Source organism: Anguilla anguilla, chromosome 8 (assembly GCF_013347855.1).
Source record: "Anguilla anguilla isolate fAngAng1 chromosome 8, fAngAng1.pri, whole genome shotgun sequence".
Classification (NCBI taxonomy): Eukaryota; Metazoa; Chordata; class Actinopteri; order Anguilliformes; family Anguillidae; genus Anguilla; species Anguilla anguilla.
In genome coordinates this window covers 28177774-28200201 of record NC_049208.1, presented here as the reverse complement: position 1 = coordinate 28200201, position 22428 = coordinate 28177774, and the positions used below count along the sequence as shown (strand labels likewise).

Here is a 22428-nt window from a genome sequence, read left to right as displayed (position 1 = left end):
GTGTACTACACATGTAAACTGTGGCCTTAAGACAGAGATATGAAGCAGTAGCTTGTCTCTGCTAGCATAAACCATTGGGCTGACATAAAGCATAATGTTTTGCAGAGTTAGCACCCATTGTGATCCCAGGCCATCAAAAAAACTGGACATCCTCTCATTCTGAGAATATTCATCTCTGTATTCTCCAGTCCTTATTCCTTCTCTGCATCTCTTCCATTTTTTAGAGGTATATTTGTGACTGAGACATCCTGCTGCAGCTTCTAACTCAACGTGCCTCTGTCCAATCAACAAATGCTGCTGTAACTGTTGTTGCTCAAGACTTGGCATGGCACAGGGTCATTGGTATATCTATCTATAAATAGATTATGGCATGCCGGCTACTGATTATATTGTTCTTACTTAAATTTAAACTTAGTAGGAGCTAACACCGAGTCATTCAAAATGTTTGAGCCACTCTCAGAGAACATTGTGATGACTGTCATTGCTGGATGGTGTGTGAGGATGTTTTAAATGTGCCCCAGAAAGCTGTTTTTAACTCACCCTCCTCCCCTCCTTTCCCTGCATGCCAAACTTAAATGGCCCACTCAGTGCTGTCAGCAAAGCGTGGCGTTGGAGAGGCATCCCCTTAAAGAGATAAGGGAACGGGGATGCATTTAGAACAGGCCATAATACGGCTTTACCCCCCTCATTCAGTATGTTCAAAATGCGCACGTTGTATGTAAATTGAGAACATAATCTGCCCTTGGGGATGTCAGAGGAAACATGGATTTAATTCAATTTGAACCCGTGGCCATGTTCATGAAAATTGCCCCCACCCCCAAACGTGCTTTATGACACAGCTGTGAAAAAAAACTCTACTTATACAGAGGAAGGCAAGAGAGGAGGGGGTAAAGAGAGACAGAGTGAGTTAGTGAGAGAGAGAGTGGGAGAGAGAGGGGGGAGGAAAATAATGAGTAGAGAATGTTCCTGGTCTAAAGCATTGTGGTGGTTTCTCTGCATTTTTGTGGCTTCCTCTTCTAAACCCTGCGGGGGGTTGGTGGGGGGGGGGGTGTTGAATGAGTATGTGTGGATGGAGTGGTGGAGAATGGGGGGGGGGGGGGGGGGGTTGAGGTAGAGCCTCTGTACTTAAACAGCCCCTGGCACCTAAGTGACTACTCCTCAGCTGCTCTCGACCTCCGGCTAGCAGATAAAAAGTGAGAAAAAAGGGAGGTGAAAAGAAAACAAGGCGAAAGTGAAATAAATAGAGGGAGTGTACTCTGCGTGTTTCCTGTAGCGAGCAAAGCGAGCAGCAGCCTAGGCGAAGAACAGGAAGCACTCTCCTAATCCCCCTGTCCAGGCACACAGCGCTGAAGTCAGAAGACTGTGCTGAAGAGGTGCTTCTGGCGGCCAGTGAAGTGAACTGTCAGAGAGAGAGAGAGACAGAGAGAGAGAGAGAGAGAGAGAGAGAGGGCGCGTGCGAGAGAGAGAGAGAACTTACATCATAGTAGTTTAAAACCAAGGAAGAAAAGAAAAAGATAGAGGGGGAACAGCAAAAGTGAGCAGACCAGAGGAAGAGAGGGCCAAGGACACGAGCCTTGGGAACTGGCTCCTGTCCTACCTGGAAGCCAAGTGAAGGACGTCACTTTGCTCTTAGAGTGCCCGCTCTACAGTTACCTGCCTGGGATGGGATGGCTGCTAGCAATTGGCTGCCTGACAGCAGCGATGGCGGCTGCGATTGGTTCAGAGCGGAAGCACCACCAGGTACAGCATGGCCCCTGCAGCTACACCTTCCTCCTGCCGGAGGTGGACCACTGCCGCACCCCTGGGGATCTCCAGGTGACCAACTCTCTCCAGAGGGACTCACCCGTGGCTCCAGACACCCCGCCCATTGAGCCATCCTGGCAGAAGAGAAAGCTGGAAACCTTGGAGAGCGTGACAGAGAATAACACTCAGTGGCTGCAGAAGGTAGGGGTCATTCTCGCTTGAGCCACAGTGCTTCCTTGTCTACAGAGGTTTGCGATTGAAACACAGTTTTTTATACACACTAGAATATTATATTATTAAGGATTAGTAAACCACAGTACCACAGATTATTATATTTTTTTAATTAGCCAGTTCAATACTATAACCCTTCAATACTATAATCTATATCCATTTTTCTTTTTGCAAATGTTCATAAGACGGGACCATTCATTATATGGTATATAGATTTTTTGGACCTGCAATACTGACATGACTGGCTCAGTAACATTTCTGATGCCTGTTTTCACTCTCACATTTAAAAGCTTTCAAGAATTCAACAATATATTGCCGTTTCTAAGAAAAAGTAAATAGAGGCACATTTGTGTTTGTCAGAGTGATTTATACATCAGGCATATGTTTCTAAATTTCCTCTGTTGAAAGGACCTGCTTCAAATATTCTCGGTTTTCAGCAGTCATTTCCTGGATTTAGATTCAACCTTGGCAATTCTTTGCCCTACTGACAGTTTATTCTTTGGGTATGAAGTAATATTTAAGACCTGTGGGAATACAAAACTCTGTTGCATGTTAGAAGTAAAAGGCAATGCTTATAGACATTACATATCAGGAAAAAGCAAACTTGCAGCTATTTCCTGTCATTGATGAAGCAGAATTAGCAAATGGCTGAAGTCATCAACTGAGAATAACAAATAAACATTATGTTTGTCACCATTCTCGTGTACCACAGGAATATCATGCATATTTGTTTCATGGTTACTGTACATTTGCTTCAGAATCAACCATGCATTAAGACCTACGATAGGACGCACATGAACAGCACATTCAGCACAGGGTCATGTTATTTTCTTTAGACCGGTATCATGGATCCAAACGGAATGAAAATAATTACAGCATAAATAAGTTAGGTTTTACAAGACATTTTTCTAAAAAAGAAAAACAAGAAAGTATAATAAATGTTGTTTTGCTAAGCAGCAGACAAAGCCTGAAATATCTATAAGAAAAAAAAAAATATATATTATAAAACACAACTTTTAAAAAGAATTTTAAAAAATGTTCAAACTAACAAAGATGCAAAACAAAGCAATGCTATTACATTGAATTAGAAAATTTGAAAAGCTTTTATCTGCAGAACAATATAACTTCATGCTCTTTAACTGTTCTTAAGTGAACATGAACTTTTGTTGTCGCTCTGTGATATACCTCTCCTACAATCCTCACCTACACATCCACAAAAGGAATGAGAACCATGTGCCTAACTGAATACAAAGCCTGTCTACCTTTATATATGATTAGTGCAATGGAATTTGGCTCCATTGCGAAGCCTCACATGGTATTTTCTCTATAAACTCATGGAGGTGAGTGGGCTATGCTCACACAGCCGGGCTGAGCCAGACTGTCAGGCAATGACGTGATTGCAGAAACATTCCTGCCACGGCGAAGTCTGCTTGTGGTCTGTTCAGCTAGGTTTCTGCAGTCTGTCCGACATGTGGATTTGGGGTGCTTAATTGACTCAATCTGGACCCCGGGAGTCCGAGCCTGAGCGGTTGCTCTGAGAGTGAGAGTACAGGCTTGGATTTTACCACCAGGCAGTGGCTTCTTACACTTCATTACAATATTCACAGCAGGACCTTGTAGATCACAGGCAGCAGAACAGCTCCTGAAATACAGAAGAACGCAGCCCCCTGTATCCTCCTCTGTAACTGGGTGCCATGGGTTTTCAACACCTCTAAAGGGGCTGCAAAATATATCAGACACCCTTATTCTCTGGACTTTTGCAGCTCTGCTTGTGATCAAGGCTAGCTACCGACTCGACTCTCCCTCTAAGCTCTGAGCACTCCCCCAGCACCCCCTCTTTCCCAAATCAAACAAATAGACACACACGTGCACACACACACACACAAACACACACACACACGCACACATGCCTACACACACACACAAACACACACACGCAGGCATGCATGCACACACACACACACACACACACACACACACACACACAGCCTCCCCAGCGCACAACCCTGCCATGTTTTGAGATGGAATCTCTGTCAGGCCACAAGCCTGGGGACTATATTTGAGCTACAGATTCTTTCACTCATGTTTCTCTGACTGTTGGATTAGTCCTCCCTCTTATCAAATCTGTTTCTCTGCCATCGATTATCACGTCTAAGGGGAATTTTAGTGGTTTTATGCACTGTCAGTGGTGATCTCAGACACTGGCTTGGGTGGACAGAAAACAGCAAAAAGACTGTGGTTTAAAAAAAAGAGAAATGGCAGAAGAACACCTGTTCTTACACATTGATTTTCTACAGCATACTTCAAACATGTCAAATAGAAAAAAAATAATAAAATGTAGTGCAAGTGCACAACTGTGACACGCTCTGGATTTAATCTGATAAAAAGATTAGTGATGCCTCAAAATTTTCAGTACAGTTTGATGGAGAGAACTGTAATTAAAATTTTGTGCTTGTCTCATCTTCCTTGCTCTGTCACAGCTTGATATTGTTACTCTACAGAGACTTGCAGATATGCTTTTCATCACAATAATTGCAAATGAACAAAGGCCTTTTTTATTCATTTGGTTTTAGGATCAGCTTTTCCAGACATCATCCATGCAAACTAATAAATTAGCAAATGTATCATTCCGTAAAAGCTCGCTATAATTTCCCTTTTCAGCTCAGACAGTGGAGGCAATGACTTCATTCAGAAAAATTAGGTCTTTTTCTGCTAGTGTGTAGGAGTAGAAACTTTCTGTTGGCCTCTTAACGAAGCAACAAAATGTTCTGAAGTAACAGAGCAGCCTTGGACAATCTTCTGATAGCGGAAGAAAGACAGACGGTCTCTATTACACAACGTTTTAGCTCTCTGACCGCTCCATGCATTTTAATCCGCCATAATCTCACTTGAAGAAATGCTTCCACTGTCAAAGCCAATTTCAGCACCAGCTATCCCAGCATTCCTACGTTAATACAACTCTTTAACTGTGCCGCAAGCAATATACGGTGTTATATTTAGCCCAATCTCTTGGCTTCGTGAAACCACAATAAACAACCCAAGAATGAAAGAAAAAAAGAAACATAATAGACCCTATGAAGTGCCATGATTTTTATTCACAGTTAAAAAGGGCACACAGAGCAGTTCTATACGAGAATAAGACCCAGAAAAAGCATTTGGTGAAACATGAATTTATAAACCAGCCCTTTATGGGCCACTGAATTGGCAGATGCTTGAGGCGGCTAATGACACTCCCTGGAGTTCATTCTCAAATACTGTATGTTTGTTCTTTTTTATTTCAGTACATCAAACAATTAATTTTCAGTTCCTGTTATTAATAAATGATTTATGATAACTCAAATAATTTCCAGAGAACAGCCCCAAGTGCTTTTTAAGAATACTTGAATGAATACTTTCTTTTTTGTATTTGCATTTTTCAAACCAACCTTGTTCTGTTCTCATGCACCCCAGTGAATCAGCTCTATGCTGAAACTTTATGATGCATGATGCACTTTTCATGACTTTGTTTTGCCCACCCATGCAATCCCACTGTGGTCTCACAACAGTTTGCCAGAGCCCAGAGAAGTGCTGAAAGCCGTCTCCCCAAACCGTTATAAATGCAAACCGATTACCATGTGAAAGAAAGTGCATACAAAACTTGACCTACACATGTATCAACGCCCTCCAAAAAAAAAAAGAAAGTTTCATATAACTGTCAACAAAGAATAATACAGCCTTTGTGTTTGATTCAGTGCAGGAGCTCTCAAACATTACAATACTGGATCTATATGTAGCAATATTAGCTGGATCTGAATTTCACTTAAACAGTTGAAGAGTTTTGGCAATTGGATCACAGAGAGGTCGACCTATTCATTAAAATGTCCAGTGTTAATCCACCTCTAATAGAGTACATCTAAGTCCAGTAAGGAGCATGTGAACATTAATTTATCACTGCACATTTTACTACATTCAGAAAGTGTGCATTCAGAAAGTTCAATAAAATGTTATCAAAAGTAATGACAGTACTCTGATGTTCTGCATGTGCTTGCATCTCCTGGGGATCCATTTCAAGTGTCATATGTACGTTAGTACAGTTGAACCTCTGACAAAGGAACCAAGGAATAGATGCAATTTGAGTTTTAAGAATTTTAGTTTTATTTAACTTTATTTTAATTTAGAATTTAATTTATTTTTATTTTTAATCGGCTACTCTCTTTTATGTTGCTATAATCTGTAGTCTACGATAGTTGCAAAAATAAAATCCATAAGACCCAAGCATTCACTAATAGCTGACTACATTGGCTGTCTTAGACCTCTTTTGTGAGCTGTTTGAATTTGTTCTCTCCCTACGTTCCCACACTATATTCTTTGGCAATAAGGTCAAGATATGCCCCTTGGTCTAGGTTTATAGTGAAGGGGGCAATAGCTTTGAGAGTGTTATATCCAGTTCACTAAATTCAGAACCCATGGACAGCCAGCACTGTTACTGTGCTGCACTGTTAGAAAAGTATGAATTATACATCCACTACATATCATGTTTTATGGCCAGCCAAGTTAGAGTGCATTGGGCACTTATTGCCTTACCTTTGCATACCTTTCTAGCACACTCCTAGAATCCTGGAATCAATCAACATCTGCCTCTCCTTAAATTTGCCTGGCAAACAAATGCAAATAAAACATTTTTAAGGTTTGTGAGTCAATTTTGGCAATTGTGGAACCTGTTAAATTCTTTATGGAGACAATTAGATATATTTATGAGCGAAAATTGAGGATAAATGTTGATGTAATCCAGGTCTGAGAGTGTATAGATTAATTATTTTGTCAGGCTTCTAGGAGAATATCTAGTATAGGAATGCTATTGTGCAGGCAAATAGTTGCTTAAAATTAATTATATTGCCTGAACGTCAAATTTCCAAGCAGTACAGATGTTTCCTGCTCTCCTGCTCGTTTCCATTTGAATCTTAACCACCATTTCTTGTTTTAGTTAAATGTAAAATAACAGACCAATATAAATAAAACAGAATGAGTTTTGAACAAATCAATTTCCAAAAATGTTTTTCATATTGTTGTCATGACTGATAAAAAAAACAAAAAAAAACATGTAATTTTAGGTTGGGGACATATAAGGACTGATAAACTGCCCCAAACAGGTTTATAAAAAAAGTGCACATCATATGATTACTGTTCAGCAAGGGACCACACGTCATCTATCTGAACACACAGTTATAATGGAGAGAGCAAAACATGCAATTTCTGATGTGCTGAATGAACAGAGGAAGGCTAAACATTCAATCCTTCAGCTATGGAAACGTGACTACAGGAATGCACAATCAAGTCAGTGTGATGTACATATGGGTGTTGTACATTCAATTAGCAAGAAGCTCCAGCAGAATCTTACCACCAGCATGGGATTGGGGCATAGTAAATACTGTATCTCCACAAGCAAGGCTTACTGGCAGTGAGGACATGCTGTTCTACTCAGCAGGAAATTACTTATAGTTTAATTTATTACATCATACACATTTGTATAGCTATACAAATACGTACCATGTAAGAAATTAAATGGTCTGCCGATACATTTATTGTATTTCTGTAGTCTAATTAATGGAATACATTTGCTTTAGTTCATCTAAAGTTAACAATGGACATGTATTATTATTAATATTATTATTATTATGTTTTTATTTTATTTTACTTTTTTCCTAATTTGTATTTTAATATAAAAGAGCAGATATGGCTGTACAATGTTCAATACTTCTGTTGAAAATCTACTGAAAAGACTGAATGCACATTCAGTCCTTCAGTCCTACTGTGGTTTAGCTGGCACCCGTACAACACAACCACGTTGTTCTCATTTTCTGCCATGCCAAACTCATAACATTATGGAAGTAATAATGAAGTAGCAATCTCCAAAAATCATCTGTCAGTGACACAGAAGCCAAAGCGTTTTAATGCCCCTTTAGGCCTTTTAAAACTCAGTCATATATAGACAGGACATGCAAGTCTGCCCTCACTTGAGTTATCACATGCTGTTAAATAAAGCCTCTTGAACCAAGCCTTATGAGTCAAGCAATCATCATTTAGCATGGTGTCTGCTAGCGCAATGCTGCCAAGTCCCTCCCAACAAACATAAAACAAAAAAGTATAAATGCAGATATTAAAATGAATAACCCACCCTTATTTATTGGAATGTACTGATGCTTGCTCAATTCTAACTGAGTCCTCATTACTCAGAGTATAAATTCTAAATGAAAGATATAAACTTGTCCTGCGCAGTTTATGAAAAGAAAAAAAAACTGTTGAATATGTCTACCGTGTGCCATTGCTCAAAAAAGCTAAATAGTAAGAAAATGTGTTTACTGCTCTGTGGTTCATGACACTAATCTCATAAATTGCAAGAATTTGTTTTATTCCTGTTCTATGCGACCTTGATAATACGAACAATGACGCCTACATAAAGGCACAAGTGGCAAACATTCTGTCTGAAATGTGGCCATGCCTCATGGAAAAAAATCAGAAACACATATTACAAGGCACTGTAAGGTCATATCATTTATTTGTGGTGTGTGCAGTTATGCACACAGTTGCACTCTAAAGGCAACACTGAAAACAATTGAAGAAGTAAAGTCAACTTTAAAGTTCTCACATACTGGTCTGGACTCTATTTTACCACAGGGTACGGAATGTTGACAGTGAGATTTATATTGCAGAAGTTTTTTATGCTCAATCTTCTAGATGTTACTGCTGCCATACTTCTACATTTTCTAAATAATTTTTGTCCCAGTGCTACATTTTTTTCACTGGTTCTCTTCTCATCATGATTTCTCCAGTGTAATGTTACGGCGTGCTTTAATTCACATAAGAGCTACTGAAAACAAAAACACGGTTTCCATATATCTAATTTTTGCACACAAAGCCAAGTTTTACTGGTTCCCACACAAATCAAAATCGGTGCCATGAAACATGAACATTCAGTGTGATATTGTCGCAGTCCATTTCCCTGTGAGACATGGATGACAATTATTATTTGAATGATAACAATCTTGGTAAACTATCTTGGTAAAGTGCAGACACTTCAGCCGCATGGTTATAAGCAACCATGTTTTATTATTTGTATTTTTTCTTACTTCCTGTAGCCAGTTTTGTGGTCACTTAAACATTTGCTCAGCAAACAACCAGTCATAAATATTTTACCTACCCCAACAAACAAATATATATATATATTTTTTTGTATTTTTTTTAAACCGCCTTCATCACATTGAGCAAAAAACAAATTGGATCCCTTGTTTGGCTATGCATCTGTGATACAGATCATGTGTAAATATTTACATGCATCTTCAGCAGCACCAGCTGGAGCTTCACTCTTTATGCTTCCCCATTTTGTATCCAATTCCAGACTTCATTTTTCTTTTTTCTTCTGTATAATTCTTTGACAGACACGTAATCCAGCGATCATTGTCGCAAATTCTAAGAGTGTTATATCCTGGAAAAAGGTTGCTGGAAAACTGTCTTAAAAATAGGAAAGAACAGAAGGGTCTGCTTTAAGTGTGTGAGCTCAGAAAATACCAGGGATGGCAAAACACAGCTGTGACAACATTTGTCCGTAACTTTGACTAATAATTAAAAGCATTTTATTTCCTAAACGCAGGCTAACAAGTTCAGCTAACAGGGCTCATCATTAAAATGAACTGAGTTGGTGAAGAAAAAGTATATTGCTTGTGCTTACTTGTAAGTCAGTGTGTGGAACAAATGTTGATTGAATATAGGCCTGTGTCTCTTGGGTTAGCTACTTCTGTTAATGTGTGGGTTTTTGTAATCATACGGCTTTAAATCCCTGCATAAAATCTTATGCAATCCTTGATGCTTGAGATGGAACATCGGTGATGGAATGCTTCTTGAGACATTTTCTCTGATATTTTTGGACAACATCAAGGCTGTTTTGCGCATGAAGTCACAGCTTAGTGCTCACAGACATACGCACTTTATCAGGAGGGTAGGAGGAGTACACTTAAAGTATGTGCCTTTGACAGCTTGAGAGCTACATCCAGGAGAATGTACGCACTGGGATGGAGGAGATGCAGCGCAACGCTGTCCACACGCAGACCGCTGCCATGCTGGAGATGGGGACCAACCTCCTCAGCCAATCAGCGGAACAGACACGCAAACTGACAGATGTAGAGACTCAGGTGAGCCAATGAGATGTAAGAAACAGTAAAAAAGAACAGACAGCATTGTTCATGAGAAGATAGAAAAAGCATTTCTTTCTCTGTCCCAAGGTAGACTGTTATTGAGGTTGATGTGGGAATGTAACTAAGCACAGGGGGCAGTTTTCTCCTCAAATCACTGCATGTTGTTTTCATGTAGTTTTTACTTCAAATGAGTGAATTCACTGTTTCAACAATTTCTCTGCCTTCCAATGTCTGAGAAAACAGGATTCATAGGCAAGGTGAGCTGTTTTTGGACCAGTGACACATAACAAGAAAGAAGTTTTTTTTTTCTTTTTGAGAAAGCATAACATCAATTCCCACAATTCCCTCACTCCTGCATCTATTATTTCAGATCTCACCCCTATGTTTGGTTTTTATCCTTTTCATTGCTGTCTTTTTGTTAGCTGTCCACTGTATACGGGGGTACAACCTGCACAAATATTATACCAGTTTTGTTCAGACTTTGTTTGTTATATCAATGAAACTGTTAAAACATTTCATGGTCAGGGCACTGAGGGCAGACATTCTTTGAGAAAACCCAGATGAACTCACCATGAGAAACCCATTGCCAAATGCAAAACATTAGGGGTTCCAAATCACACCTTGATCATTTTTTCACGGAATACAATATGAAGTCAACCAGGTAGGGGAGAGTGGGGCAAAATCTAACAAATGGTAAAATGTTACACAGAATTTATAGGTAGATCATCATGCTTGAACAATGTATTTCAGGTTAAACACGCAGAATTACTATCTCTTTGTCTCCAACGAACAGTGGGAGATCTCACTAATTATTTTGGGAGATATTGCCAAAAGTCTGTTGTCTGCAAGTTAATTTTTTTACCGAAAGTGTATTGTGTGAGTATGTCAAGGAATCCAAATGTATGCAATCGTAAAGAATCTTTTAGCGACTAACAATTGATGGGATTCGTTCAACTCAGACCTTAACTTTGTATTTTCCTATTCATCGATATAGGTAGGCCATTTTTTAAAATCATATAACATGGAATTTTATTGAATTGGCTTACAAGTGCACCCCGCACAGTGTTAGTTTTTACCCCAACCTCAGGGTTAAATGTAACATTTCACTCTTGGTACTTTCAGTCAGATTTCTAGTGAATGGCATGTCCCATTTCATTGTGGTGTGTAATCATAGCCATGGGATGTAGGTTGTTTGTATTAAAAACCGATTAATCTGTCTGTAGTAATATTTTCAGAATTGAGCCAAATACGAGAACCGTTTTTCCCCGCTCTCCCCTACTGTATTAAATCAAACTAAATAATTCACACTCACACAGGAAGATACACTTTTGGCTATGACCATAATGAAAAGGTATGGGAGAGAATGAACTAAAATATGCATTGTAAACCACTGTGCTACCCTTAAATAAGATATTTCTTTGACATAACTCACATATTCCATAGCATAGTCCACGAACTGCAGCTTCACCAGATAAGCACAAAATATATTCTGGTCAGAAGACTGAGATAAGCTCTGCCTCTGATGTATTATGTAACATTAAGCAGAGCTCTGCACAAAGGCCTTATGGGAGATGGCTAATGGAAAAAACCTACAAGTCATTTTGTTGTGAAAAAATGTTCAACAGGGCAATCCGGACCATGATGCTGATGTGCTCTTCTGGGTACGCGATAGCCCTTTCTTATCTGTCCATCCCGTTGGCTGTTTGTCTGCCTGATATCAGGTGCTGAACCAGACCAGTAGGTTGGAAATCCAGTTACTGGAGTATTCTCTCTCCACACACCGGCTGGAGAAGCAGATCTTGCAGCAGACGCAGGAGATCTCACGACTCAGCGACAAAAACAGGTCAGCCTGCGGGTCAGAACAGGAGGTGGTGCATGAGTTGTTGGTGTTGGGGATGGGGCACAGGGTCTGGGGTGCCATGGGCCACTGGCAGCCACGTGGCAAAAAAAGTGAAAAATGGCATTCTGTGGTAGGACAAGATGGCTGTCTGTTTTCACAAGCACAGTCACACGCGGTTGGGAGAAAAAAAAAGAAAGAAAACGTAATTAGGGAGCAATGTCTGTTTCGCATCCGTGTACATTTGTTTTTTTTCCCCCTCTAGCCTTCTGATGAATATTTATTAATAAATGACACACCGTCTGAGTAGCAAGAGTAGCCTGCATGCTTTAATGGCCAGAACATTGAAGGCACGTGCCAGAGGCCTATGCTGCTATCTCCAGAGTCTGCTTCTTTGAACTTTTTCCGAAAATGCGAAAGGAACACCTCGCCCCAATTCCACGAGCACAACATCTGGTAACGGGGTGATCATGAGGAACCATTCTGAGACACACCAGGCAAGGAAATGCCAGCAAAACGTAAAAGAAACAGCTGGCGATACAGTCTGTTGGAAGTGGTCTGTGACAGGTTTATAAAAAGGAGGGGAAGAAAATGCACTTAGAGATATATAAGGTCTGCATTTATGGAGCAAGAGAAAGTCGCTTATTCAATCTGGGCAGCTAGATTGTTTCAATAAATAACCTTGGCAAAGGCATTATTCAGATCCGTAAAAGTCAGTCAACAGGAACTGACTGTCTTAATTTCAAACGAGGTGCCGTTAAAATTTTCTCTGGCTGTCAGAAGGGTTGCCTTTGGGAGTGATAGAAGGGACCGGTCTCAGGTGCCAGGTTTTCACCTTGTCCAATCACAAGCCTGCTCTATTGTTCAGCAGCGTCTGCCACACTTTACTATCTCTTCCTAAAAAGAGACGCTGATTCATTTTTGTGGAGGCTGGATCAAAGTTGCGGCCTGGCTTTCTTTCAGAAGCTGAGGTATCCATGTTCCACACAATGCAGACTTGCCCTTCAGTGAAATCGTCAGGAACTCTCACACAGTTTATATGAGCAAAATGTACAAAATGTTCTTGGTTTAACAATGAGTTCTTTTAACACTGCAGGTATTATTTTGTTGTGTTCTGTTTTGTCATTTTTTTTTAGTTATTGACAGCAAAGATAGTGCCCGATGCAGACCCTGAGATGAAACATTGCTCAATATCCTTCTGCTGAAAAGCAGGATTGTTTTACTTCTTGTTATGACCACCAAATATATCTTCTCCTTGTCTCCATGCTGTGATTTTTATTTCCTATACTCTGTGGATTTTGAGAAAAGTTCAAAACTTATGGAGATGCTGTCTGTTCTACGATGGTATGAATAATGCAGAACAAATCAAAAGTTGTGTGTTTGCGTGGGAATTTTGAATGATTGTATGAATTTTGATATAAAAATTTTTATTAAAATTTGAAATATGAGCCCTTGCACAGTAATGGGCTTTGGCTACTTTTTTTTCTTTCCTATTTTGCGTTATTTCTGCCATAGGGATTCCACAAACTATATTAAAAATGAGCTTTTGTTTAATTATTTTTTTTAAAGCAAAACAGCATCTTCCCCAAAAAAAAAACTCCCAGTTATATAAGACTGTATCACAGCCATCAGAGAATATGCTTTCACATAATGAAGCTTCTATTCCTCCGGGCCCTTGATTGCATTGGTCTCTTTGTCTCAGCTTTCTGGAGGAGCGGCTGGGGGCCGTGGAGAGCAGGCACGCGCAGGAGCTGCAGGCTCTGCAGCAGGAGAAGCTCCAGCTCCAGGAGCTGCTGGACAGGCAGAGCCGGCTGGTCAGCGAGCTGGAGGGAGAGCTGGGCAGCTCCACTCGGAACAGCACGCTGCTCCAGCGGCAGCAGGCCTCGCTCACGGAGACCGTGCAGCGCCTTTTGTCCATGGTCACCCATTGCAACGGTCAGTACCATGTCCCAACAGTATGACCTTTGGCATCGGCTAGGGTGCAGGGCAGATGCGCGTGTCGGCTGGCAAACATTTTTTGATGACTGGATGCGCCAATGGTACATAAGATCAAGGACACAGGAGATGTGTTGTAGCTAAGAAGCAAAGTGCTAACAAATGCAATATAAAACACTCTTCATGTGTAGCATTTTGCATTCAGTGGCATTGGTGGTATTGAAACAAACCCTCTAACTCATTCCAACAGAGATCTCCAGTCATCCTAAAGAGGAGGCAAGACGTTTCCAAGACTGCGCAGAAATATATAAATCCGGGATTACAGAGAATGGAGTGTTTGCCCTGCACCTCCCAAACTCAACTCAAACAGTGAAGGTGAGGAGGTTGCCCTAGTGATGACCGGGGTGTGGAGATATTGCTTTATTACTGATAATCTTTAGATGCTTTTTCAATTTGATAAATGTAGATTTACTTTCATAATTATTCAATTGAAATGTTGAATTTTACAGTATACATATATTGCCTTTTGAGATCTGGAACAGAGTTCACACCAGTTTGGTGCCTTTCTTGTGTGAACAAAATAATATTTGCTCAATTTGCATTATTTCTTGTCTGGGTGAAGATTTAGCTTATCTTCTTTACAAAAATGTAAGCATTATTTTCCTTAATTATTCATCCTTATGACAAATTAGAAACACAGTAGTGATAGTTACGATCTTTAGTCTCAGATATGTTGAGACATACTGTGTGTAGTTTCTGCTAAATTTCAAACTACACTAGTCTTTCCTTCTGCTATTTAGGAGTATTTAGAGCTATATTATGGGGAAGTTGTGACACTGGGTGTGACTTCCTATCATCATATTCATAGGCTTCTGAATTACTGAGCTTGAATGCTATGGTATTGCACAACACAGAATTTACTACACACAGTTTTTTTTTTTTACAAAAATAAAAGCTGGTAAAGTTTTGACATAAGCAAACATCCTATGTTCAACACGGTAGGTTTGCTGGGGCAACACATGGCAATCAAATGTGTTGGGAAAACGGACAGACAAAAACATTTCCCTTTTGACTTAAACAAATTGGCACCTTGACAGAAATGAAAGGCCTCACAAACACTCTGGCCCGCCTCTGTGAAATATAGCGCTATCTGGACACGACTTCATCCACTCACTATTCCGGCTGAGAATTAATCTGAAGGGGGTGACACAAGAAAAAAAAAAAAAAAATTTCCATCCTTGTCAGCGGTGACATTTTGCAGTTTTATTTATATTTATTTATTTTTCTCAAGGATTTCATTAAAACCTGGGGGAAGCAGCGCACCCTCGTAATGTAATGCAATTTGGAGGAGGAATTAATGTAATTCAATGAGGGTTGCAAAAGGGAAATTGCTGCCTTCAAGCCAAGAATTAAAAAGAACAAAAAAGTAACAGGAGCTCATCAACCGGGACTGTGTGTCACAAATTAATGTCAGATATGTTTAAGTGGTGCACTGCTGAACCAAAGTGTCTCATTCATCTGTAGTTAGCATTTACTATTGACTCACAATCGAATCTCATTCCAGGGTTGCCTTGCTGTGGTAGACCTTTTCGGAAAGTCCTGGAGAAATTGTTTTATATTTCTTTCCTGCTTGTATTTTGTTTCCTGTGGGCATAACAGCCAGGTGTTTGGCAAAGGGAATGTTGTTTTCTGCCAACTTGGAACTAATAGTGGTTGATGTAGCACACGCTGCTGAATGCAGTATTGCCATGCTTTCAGTTTGTGCCGTGTACCCTATTGCGAGGAGCTGGGTGGCTGCCTTCACGTAGGGATATTTAAATTGCCCTATTTGTTTGCAGTATGTTTTTGTAATGGATGAAGACAAGCCAAAATATTTGTGTTAAATGCCGAATTTATAAATGAATACATGGAGAAGGAGACCCTCATAACAAATCATGACTTGTATGCATGGGTATAATAATGACAATAATAATAATAATAATAATAATAATAATAATGATTATTATTATTATTATTATTATGCAATCAATTACCTGTTAACCCTGCCACTGGGTCAGCTAATGACATATGCTAGCCTATAGAGCTCCTTTTTGTGAGCACCTGTATTGACAGAGCCACTCAGGAGCCACATTTTAAGAAATCTCCCAGACTACAGGCCTTTCTTCTTTGAACCCCAGCTTAAGCACCTGCTTGTGAGGGGAGGGTCTTGTGTGAGTTTTCTTTTTGCCCCTGCCAAAAATGTGTGTCTTTGACATTGCCTACTGGGAACAGGACCTGTTCATTCTACTGCTCACAGGGAAAACTCAAAAGGTCTAAATGGAATTTTCTTGGGTTGTCATTCAGTTCTTGGATGCTTGCAAGTACGAGAACAATGCTGTGTAAGCCAGGATTTGAAATTGAAAGATTTTGTCACCTAGCAACCAAAATGCAGCATGGGTGTTTTGTGTTCACAGCTTGCTCAGACCAAGACGAAATTGACTTTGAGTCCTTCCTTTCAAAGTGTAACTTTGAGACAAAAAGGCAGTGTCAGTCATATGGCAGTGGTCTATAATGTAATTACCCATTCATTTATGTCAATGTTGCTTTTGGCATGTCTTAATATGACAAGAATGTTTATTCCATTGCTCAAATTGAGGGTAAAATAAGAAAGTTGGGTCATAATGTTCGTCCTACAGTTTCAGTCTGCCGCTGATGGTGCCCTCACCATTTAAAACAGAGTTTAGTAAGTTCATCTGGGAAGAATTATCTCTATTTTTAGGTGAACTACCATTTGCAACCTCAAAGGTATATTCCTCTGCTTTTTAATGCTCTTACTGAATTGAAAACACATCATTATGCAATTACCTGATTTGTAGCACAAGCAATACGATTATGCCACGGAAAATGTTGGTAATCTCTTTTTTTCCACACTTCAGAGAAGAAATTGCACAGACAGTGAAACCTAAGGAGAACTAGTTTGAGGCAGAAGCTATGTAAAACCACTTAAGTTGTAAAAATATATTTAAAAAAAAAAAAAAATTAGTAAAAAAAAACTAAACATTTTTTTTTAACCCTGTGGGTATCAGTATGATTCATTATATTCTGCCAAAGCACAACATGTGTGTAACTGAACTAAGAAAAACAGGGCAGGTAACCAAAGACAGGACAGCTACTTTCCATCCTCCAAATGAATGCAAAGTGCCACTCTTAGTTCTGTTAGCTTGGAGCAGGGTCCCCGGGCGACTGTCATGTTTGCTTACCCTGATGCATTCAAGCCAAGCAAGAGCGGTGCAACGTTTCACCACTAGGTCTGCCCTCCAAGATCTGCATTTCATCTCGCCTGAAAACATTTGGTTTGTCATCTGTTGAGCGCAGCGATGGGGGAGTGTAAGCACCCAAAAGCAGCCCTCGAACCCCGGCTCCGCGTCCGCCGGGACGATTAACCAAAACATTGCGAGCTGAACTCGATCTGCGTTTTCCGCACGTCACGGCTGCCATGGGAACCATCCATCAGCGAGAGGTGCTGACCTCTCGACCGGCGGCCACTTTCACAGCTGTGCTCTGTCAAGGTGTAAATTTAATCCAAAATGGCAAAATAGGGTTCACTCTCAGATTCACAAGGAACAATGTTCCTAATTTTTTTGCACACCTAATCATTTATTTAAATCATATACAATCACTTGTATGTAGCATGTAGATATTGTGGCCATTTTAAAACACCAGTAAGATAAACCCTAACAAATGAAATAAAAATAAAACTTTTATAGCTGTGTACTGTAGAGGTTCTGTACAGGAAATTTATTTGTTGATATCAACTCTGTTACCCACAGCTATTATTTTCTACAGCATTCATTGCCGTCTGCACTCTGTGGCACTTTCAGTCCATGTGAGATATGACAGGAATTTTAACATGGGAAACCTTTCACACAAAATGGAAAAATACTATAATAAATTGGGAAAAACACTATACACTACATACTGCACCCGTCAAAATGATAAGCCAGTACTTTTTCATCAACGGCTCAACGTTTCTACAGTCTGGCCTTTTGCCCCATTGATCCAGCAATGTATTTTTTACCGTAATTATGATGCTTATGGAGTCACTCTCCCAGTGCGGAATGGTGTATTTACCCAGGTCTCCTCACAGGTGTTCTGTGACATGAAGACCAGGGGTGGGGGATGGACTGTTCTGCAGCGCCGCCAGGACGGCTCGGTGGACTTCAACCGTGGCTGGAAAGACTACAAAACGGTAAGTAAGATCAAACACGTGGGTGTCGTACGTATGTGTATAACCTGTAGGAGGGGAGAGTTAAGGACATAAACCGACAACATTAAATGCCTGCTGCGTTCACGTGTTTGGAATGTTGCCACGGTAGCCTGACAAGTGAAGAGCAGCTATCATAATTGTCCTGTATTGTAAGTAGACGGAAGTAGCAACTGTCCTTAAAAGGAGGTATTGTGTACTTGGTACTGTATGTCTAGAAAATGATTTACCGCAAGGGTTCACTTTAATAAATATAGAAACATGTCTGGTGATTATTGCTGATTATTTTTCAGAGGACAGCTCTAGGTGCATTTTAAATTCCAGTGTTTATAAATTGAATAAACTTCTGTCAGGTTTGATTTAGGGAAGAGGGAAGTAGTTACAGCTATGCAGAGAGAGACCCACTTAGAGAGCTTACAATTTAATCAAAATAATCTAAAAAAAAAAAAGTGAGATTGTGTTCCAAAAAAAAACAAAAGAAAAAAAAAGTGTTTTCACTATTGCAAAGTAAATGTTTGCCTTCGGTTTGAGTGTGGGAACAGCAACCAGACAGATGTTCAACTCTTAAATGACACGTTGTAGCATTTCCACAACATTACTTTAGCATTAAGCAAATGTTCTGTTATCCGGGTGGCCACATAGCATTCGCTTTAGGGGAAGTCATCGTGATGGGAAACACAGATTTTGAAATATAATTAATCACAAAGATGTAATTGCGAGTAGGCTCTCAACAAAAGCTGAGAGTGGTCATTGGATGCAAATATAAACACAGCACGTGCTTGACCAATGGGCCACATGGTGAGGGTTTTCCTGGTGGTCTTCTCGTGCTCCTTCTGAGTCTATGCGGGGAGGTAGCGAGAGGACTTTTGAATAATGATGATACTGTTGTTGTTTAAGTCATGCTTTTCCCCTCTAGTCATTCTAACCACAGTATGCATTGCATTTTAAATATCTCTTTATCACATTTTGGCTTGATTTATTCTTGGCCCTTGCTTGCAAAATCTTATCAGACCTCAGTGAGTACATGGAATATGTTTTTCTCCGTGGACCTGACCCTGGCTCAGTTTGCCCCTCTCCCCTTCGCATCCTTTCTACAGGGATTTGGAGATCCTTCTGGGGAGCACTGGTTGGGCAATGAAATCATTCACCTTCTCACCTCAGCCCAGGACTACAATCTTGAGGTGCAGCTGAGGGACGTGCAGGGAAATGAGGCCCATTCACATTACGACTATTTCTATGTCAGCACAGAAGAAAAGAACTACAGGTACCAGCAGCCTTTTCATTCAAATCGGTGCTTAACAAGTTTAGTCGTGCATAATTTGGACATGGACTAGGTTTGGACCCCACCTCTCATGGAAATATATAAGTTTTATACATTTTACACATTTATGGAAACATTCTTAACATTCTTTTTTCTTCATTACAGGCTTTACTCTTAACACCTGCTTTGTCCTTTGTCAGCTCTGGCCAGGTGGACTGACTTCTCTTTCATATTTTTTCCACCTTGTTCCAGATTACACCCTTACACCATTAGTGGGAATGCAAGAGTAATGACTGATAAACAAGCGCATTCACATGGCGACCTTAAGACGCCTGGAAATGGTTTAGAAAGTAACTATGTTGACCAAGTCGAGTAAATCAAACAAAGCATGCCATTCAGATGGCAGCTATTAAAATGCTGAGGGCTGACGATGCCCAATTATGCCACCCGCGAACCCAAACCGATGGAATAACGACATAATTCCAAATAAATGAATTGCAATAAAACGGCGGCCTGCGGAGATCTCGGTGTATCGTACGCCTCCTCATCGAGGTGGCGCGGCGTGGTGAGCCTCCGTACCGCGGCGTAAACGGGCTGCTCGCTGGTGCCAAGAACCACCTGACCTGTTTCTCATTTGGCCTCAATATGTGCGCTTTTATCATCACACTGAGAACATTGCCTTTTTTTGTTGCGCTGTTCGGGTTCCTATCAGGCCTCGGCTCGGTGACCTGCGGTGAGAGGAGTTAGCGCCGCTTTCCCAGCCAGCGTACCTCCCCTGCGGCCCATGCTGTGTGGTCCTACCGCCTGGAAGCTTTCCCCTGCTGAAGTGTCATTAAGGCGCAGTTGAAGCTGTTGACGAGTTTCTTCTGCAGATGAGGCTGTTTATTTAAAAAAAAAAAAAAAAAATTGCTCCTGACTGTAGCACCTGGGTACAGGGTATTGATCGAAACAGAATACAAAAACCTCTGCAGCCAATCTAAACAGTTTGTCAGTTTTATTGTTGGCCTCCACCCTAATATTTCTCTCTCTTGTTCTTTGTCTCTATCTTTCTCTCTCTCTCATTCTTTGTCTCTCACCCAATTCCTCTACCATAAATCTTCAAATACCCCTTTAGGTTGTTTGTAGTCTCCTGCTAAATGGACTAATTTATTGTGCTGGTGCTGAATGAAATTAAACAGCACACAATGTTTTATTTCCATGACTTTCAGCCTGCACTTCCGAGGGTTTGGCGGCTCCGCAGGTCGAACTAGCAGCCTGACCCCTTCTGGCACCCCGTTCAGCACTAAGGATCGAGACAATGACAACTGCAGCTGCAAGTGCGCTCAAATGGCCTCTGGAGGTAGCCGGCACCCTCTCACCCCCAACTTATTATCAGACTGAATATTAACTCTGCTGAGCTCAAGCCTTACAGACTCTCGCTCTCACATACCCGCTCTCCTTGTCCTTTCTTCCCCATCATTCCTTCCCTGCCCTTCCTCCTGCTCTCTCCTATTGTTTTCCTCATCTGAGTGCCCTCTGTATGAATATAGTCCAAATCATTATGTATCTAAATGAAATGGAAACTGACATGACAGGAGCAGTGAAGCAGTCTCTAGAGGCGATTTCTACCTGTTATTTTCTCTCAGGCCCTAACCTCCCTCTTCTCTCTCCTCAAATAATAGGCTGGTGGTTCGACGCCTGTGGGCCCTCCAACCTCAACGGCATCTACTACGGTAGCGGTTCCAATGTGGTCCGTTACAATGGGATCAAATGGTATTACTGGAAAGGACCCAGCATGATAGCTAACATGACGACGATGATGGTGCGGCCCGTGGACTTTCTGAGAACACCGTGATGATGTCACAATGGGCACCATGTTATGATGTCACCCTCGGACTGTCAGTGCTGGAAGACCAGTGGTGGCCAGTGAAATATTCACTTTGGCTTACATTTCCTTCAGCTTGTGTTCTTGCTATCGTGGATTGGCCTATTGAAAGCGATATTTCGTCTAGTGCATAGAGTGATAAAAATTACTGTGCAACTCAAAAGGATGCTGGAGCTATTAAATGTAGCATGCTTGTATACCAATCAGTGGGGTGTCCTATGGCAACATCTGCTTTGTGACATGATGGAACATGATTTAATTGGACTCTATAGGGTAAAACTATGCTGTGCCTAATGACAGATAGCTCTTATAAAGCATAGCAGCAGGGCAGGACACTCCACATGTTCTTGATTTGGCTGTAATTAGTTTTCTCTTGCTATAGGCTATATCTTTTCCTTTGTTCCATGGCATTTTTGATTAGAAAATAAATGTTTTTTCAGGTAAGTTTAAAGATTTAGAAGATTATCATCTTGAGATCAAATAATTTCTGTTTTAAACGTGTATGAGACTCTGAAAAATGTATTTTTATACAAATGTTTGCATTTTTTAAAAAATATTTCTAATAAAAGTGATAAGGAGAAATGCTTAAAAACTGTCAGTAACTTTTGCTCTATTTAAAAACAGACCAGTTCTTTGGTAAATTACTTATTCTTAACTATTCTGATCCGGGTATAGGAAATCATAAAGTGACAATGCTTAGATACACATTATCCTAAGATTTAGTCATTTACCAATGATTTAACATCAGAGAATATTTCACCATGGTCAAATTTAGGTACTAAACACTTTCCCTTGTATTACAAACAAATGTAGTATCCAACTTTTAAATGATGTTACTATGTTATTATTCTGGCATTGCAGCTATACAAATCATTGCAAGGAGTATTTAGCACTGGACGCCTTTCGCCATTTGTGAGGATGAAGATGCAGTGAATGTCGCTGACAAGCACCAGCATCCATGCACGCCTTCCAACACAAACAGCTGTATTATATGTGGAGCTGCCCTGTGACGGATCACAGCATTCTGAAGCAGCCCACCGGCACGCGTTTCATAAAGACCCTTCGATGATTAACGTCCTGCGCCTTCAGGCTGCGGTACGTGGGCTGCAGGAGGCGGGCGGGGCGGGCCCTGGATCCGGGGGAGGG

The 22428-nt window shown here is 40.6% G+C and overlaps 1 protein-coding gene across 1 annotated transcript; it reads left to right on the top strand.

Moving 5' to 3' along the window:
• Window positions 1–1160: 1160 nt before the first annotated feature.
• Window positions 1161–21828, top strand: angpt2b (angiopoietin 2b). Its single transcript, XM_035431474.1, has 9 exons — window positions 1161–1944; window positions 9984–10139; window positions 11864–11985; window positions 13682–13914; window positions 14165–14289; window positions 18041–18142; window positions 19255–19421; window positions 20627–20757; window positions 21080–21828. Exons 1-9 carry the CDS (start codon window positions 1663–1665, stop codon window positions 21250–21252), a joined length of 1491 nt encoding a protein of 496 aa, XP_035287365.1. The 5' UTR covers window positions 1161–1662; the 3' UTR covers window positions 21253–21828.
• The last annotated feature ends 600 nt before the right edge of the window (window positions 21829–22428 follow it).

Excerpts from the sequence above, each read along its gene's own strand:
- angpt2b (XM_035431474.1), top strand. The coding sequence starts at position 1,663 with ATGGGATGGCTGCTAGCAATTGGCTGCCTGACAGCAGCGATGGCGGCT. Across the intron at positions 11,986-13,681 it reads CGACTCAGCGACAAAAACAG|CTTTCTGGAGGAGCGGCTGG; the intron begins GTCAGCCTGCGG and ends TCTTTGTCTCAG. Across the intron at positions 18,143-19,254 it reads GCTGGAAAGACTACAAAACG|GGATTTGGAGATCCTTCTGG; the intron begins GTAAGTAAGATC and ends TCCTTTCTACAG.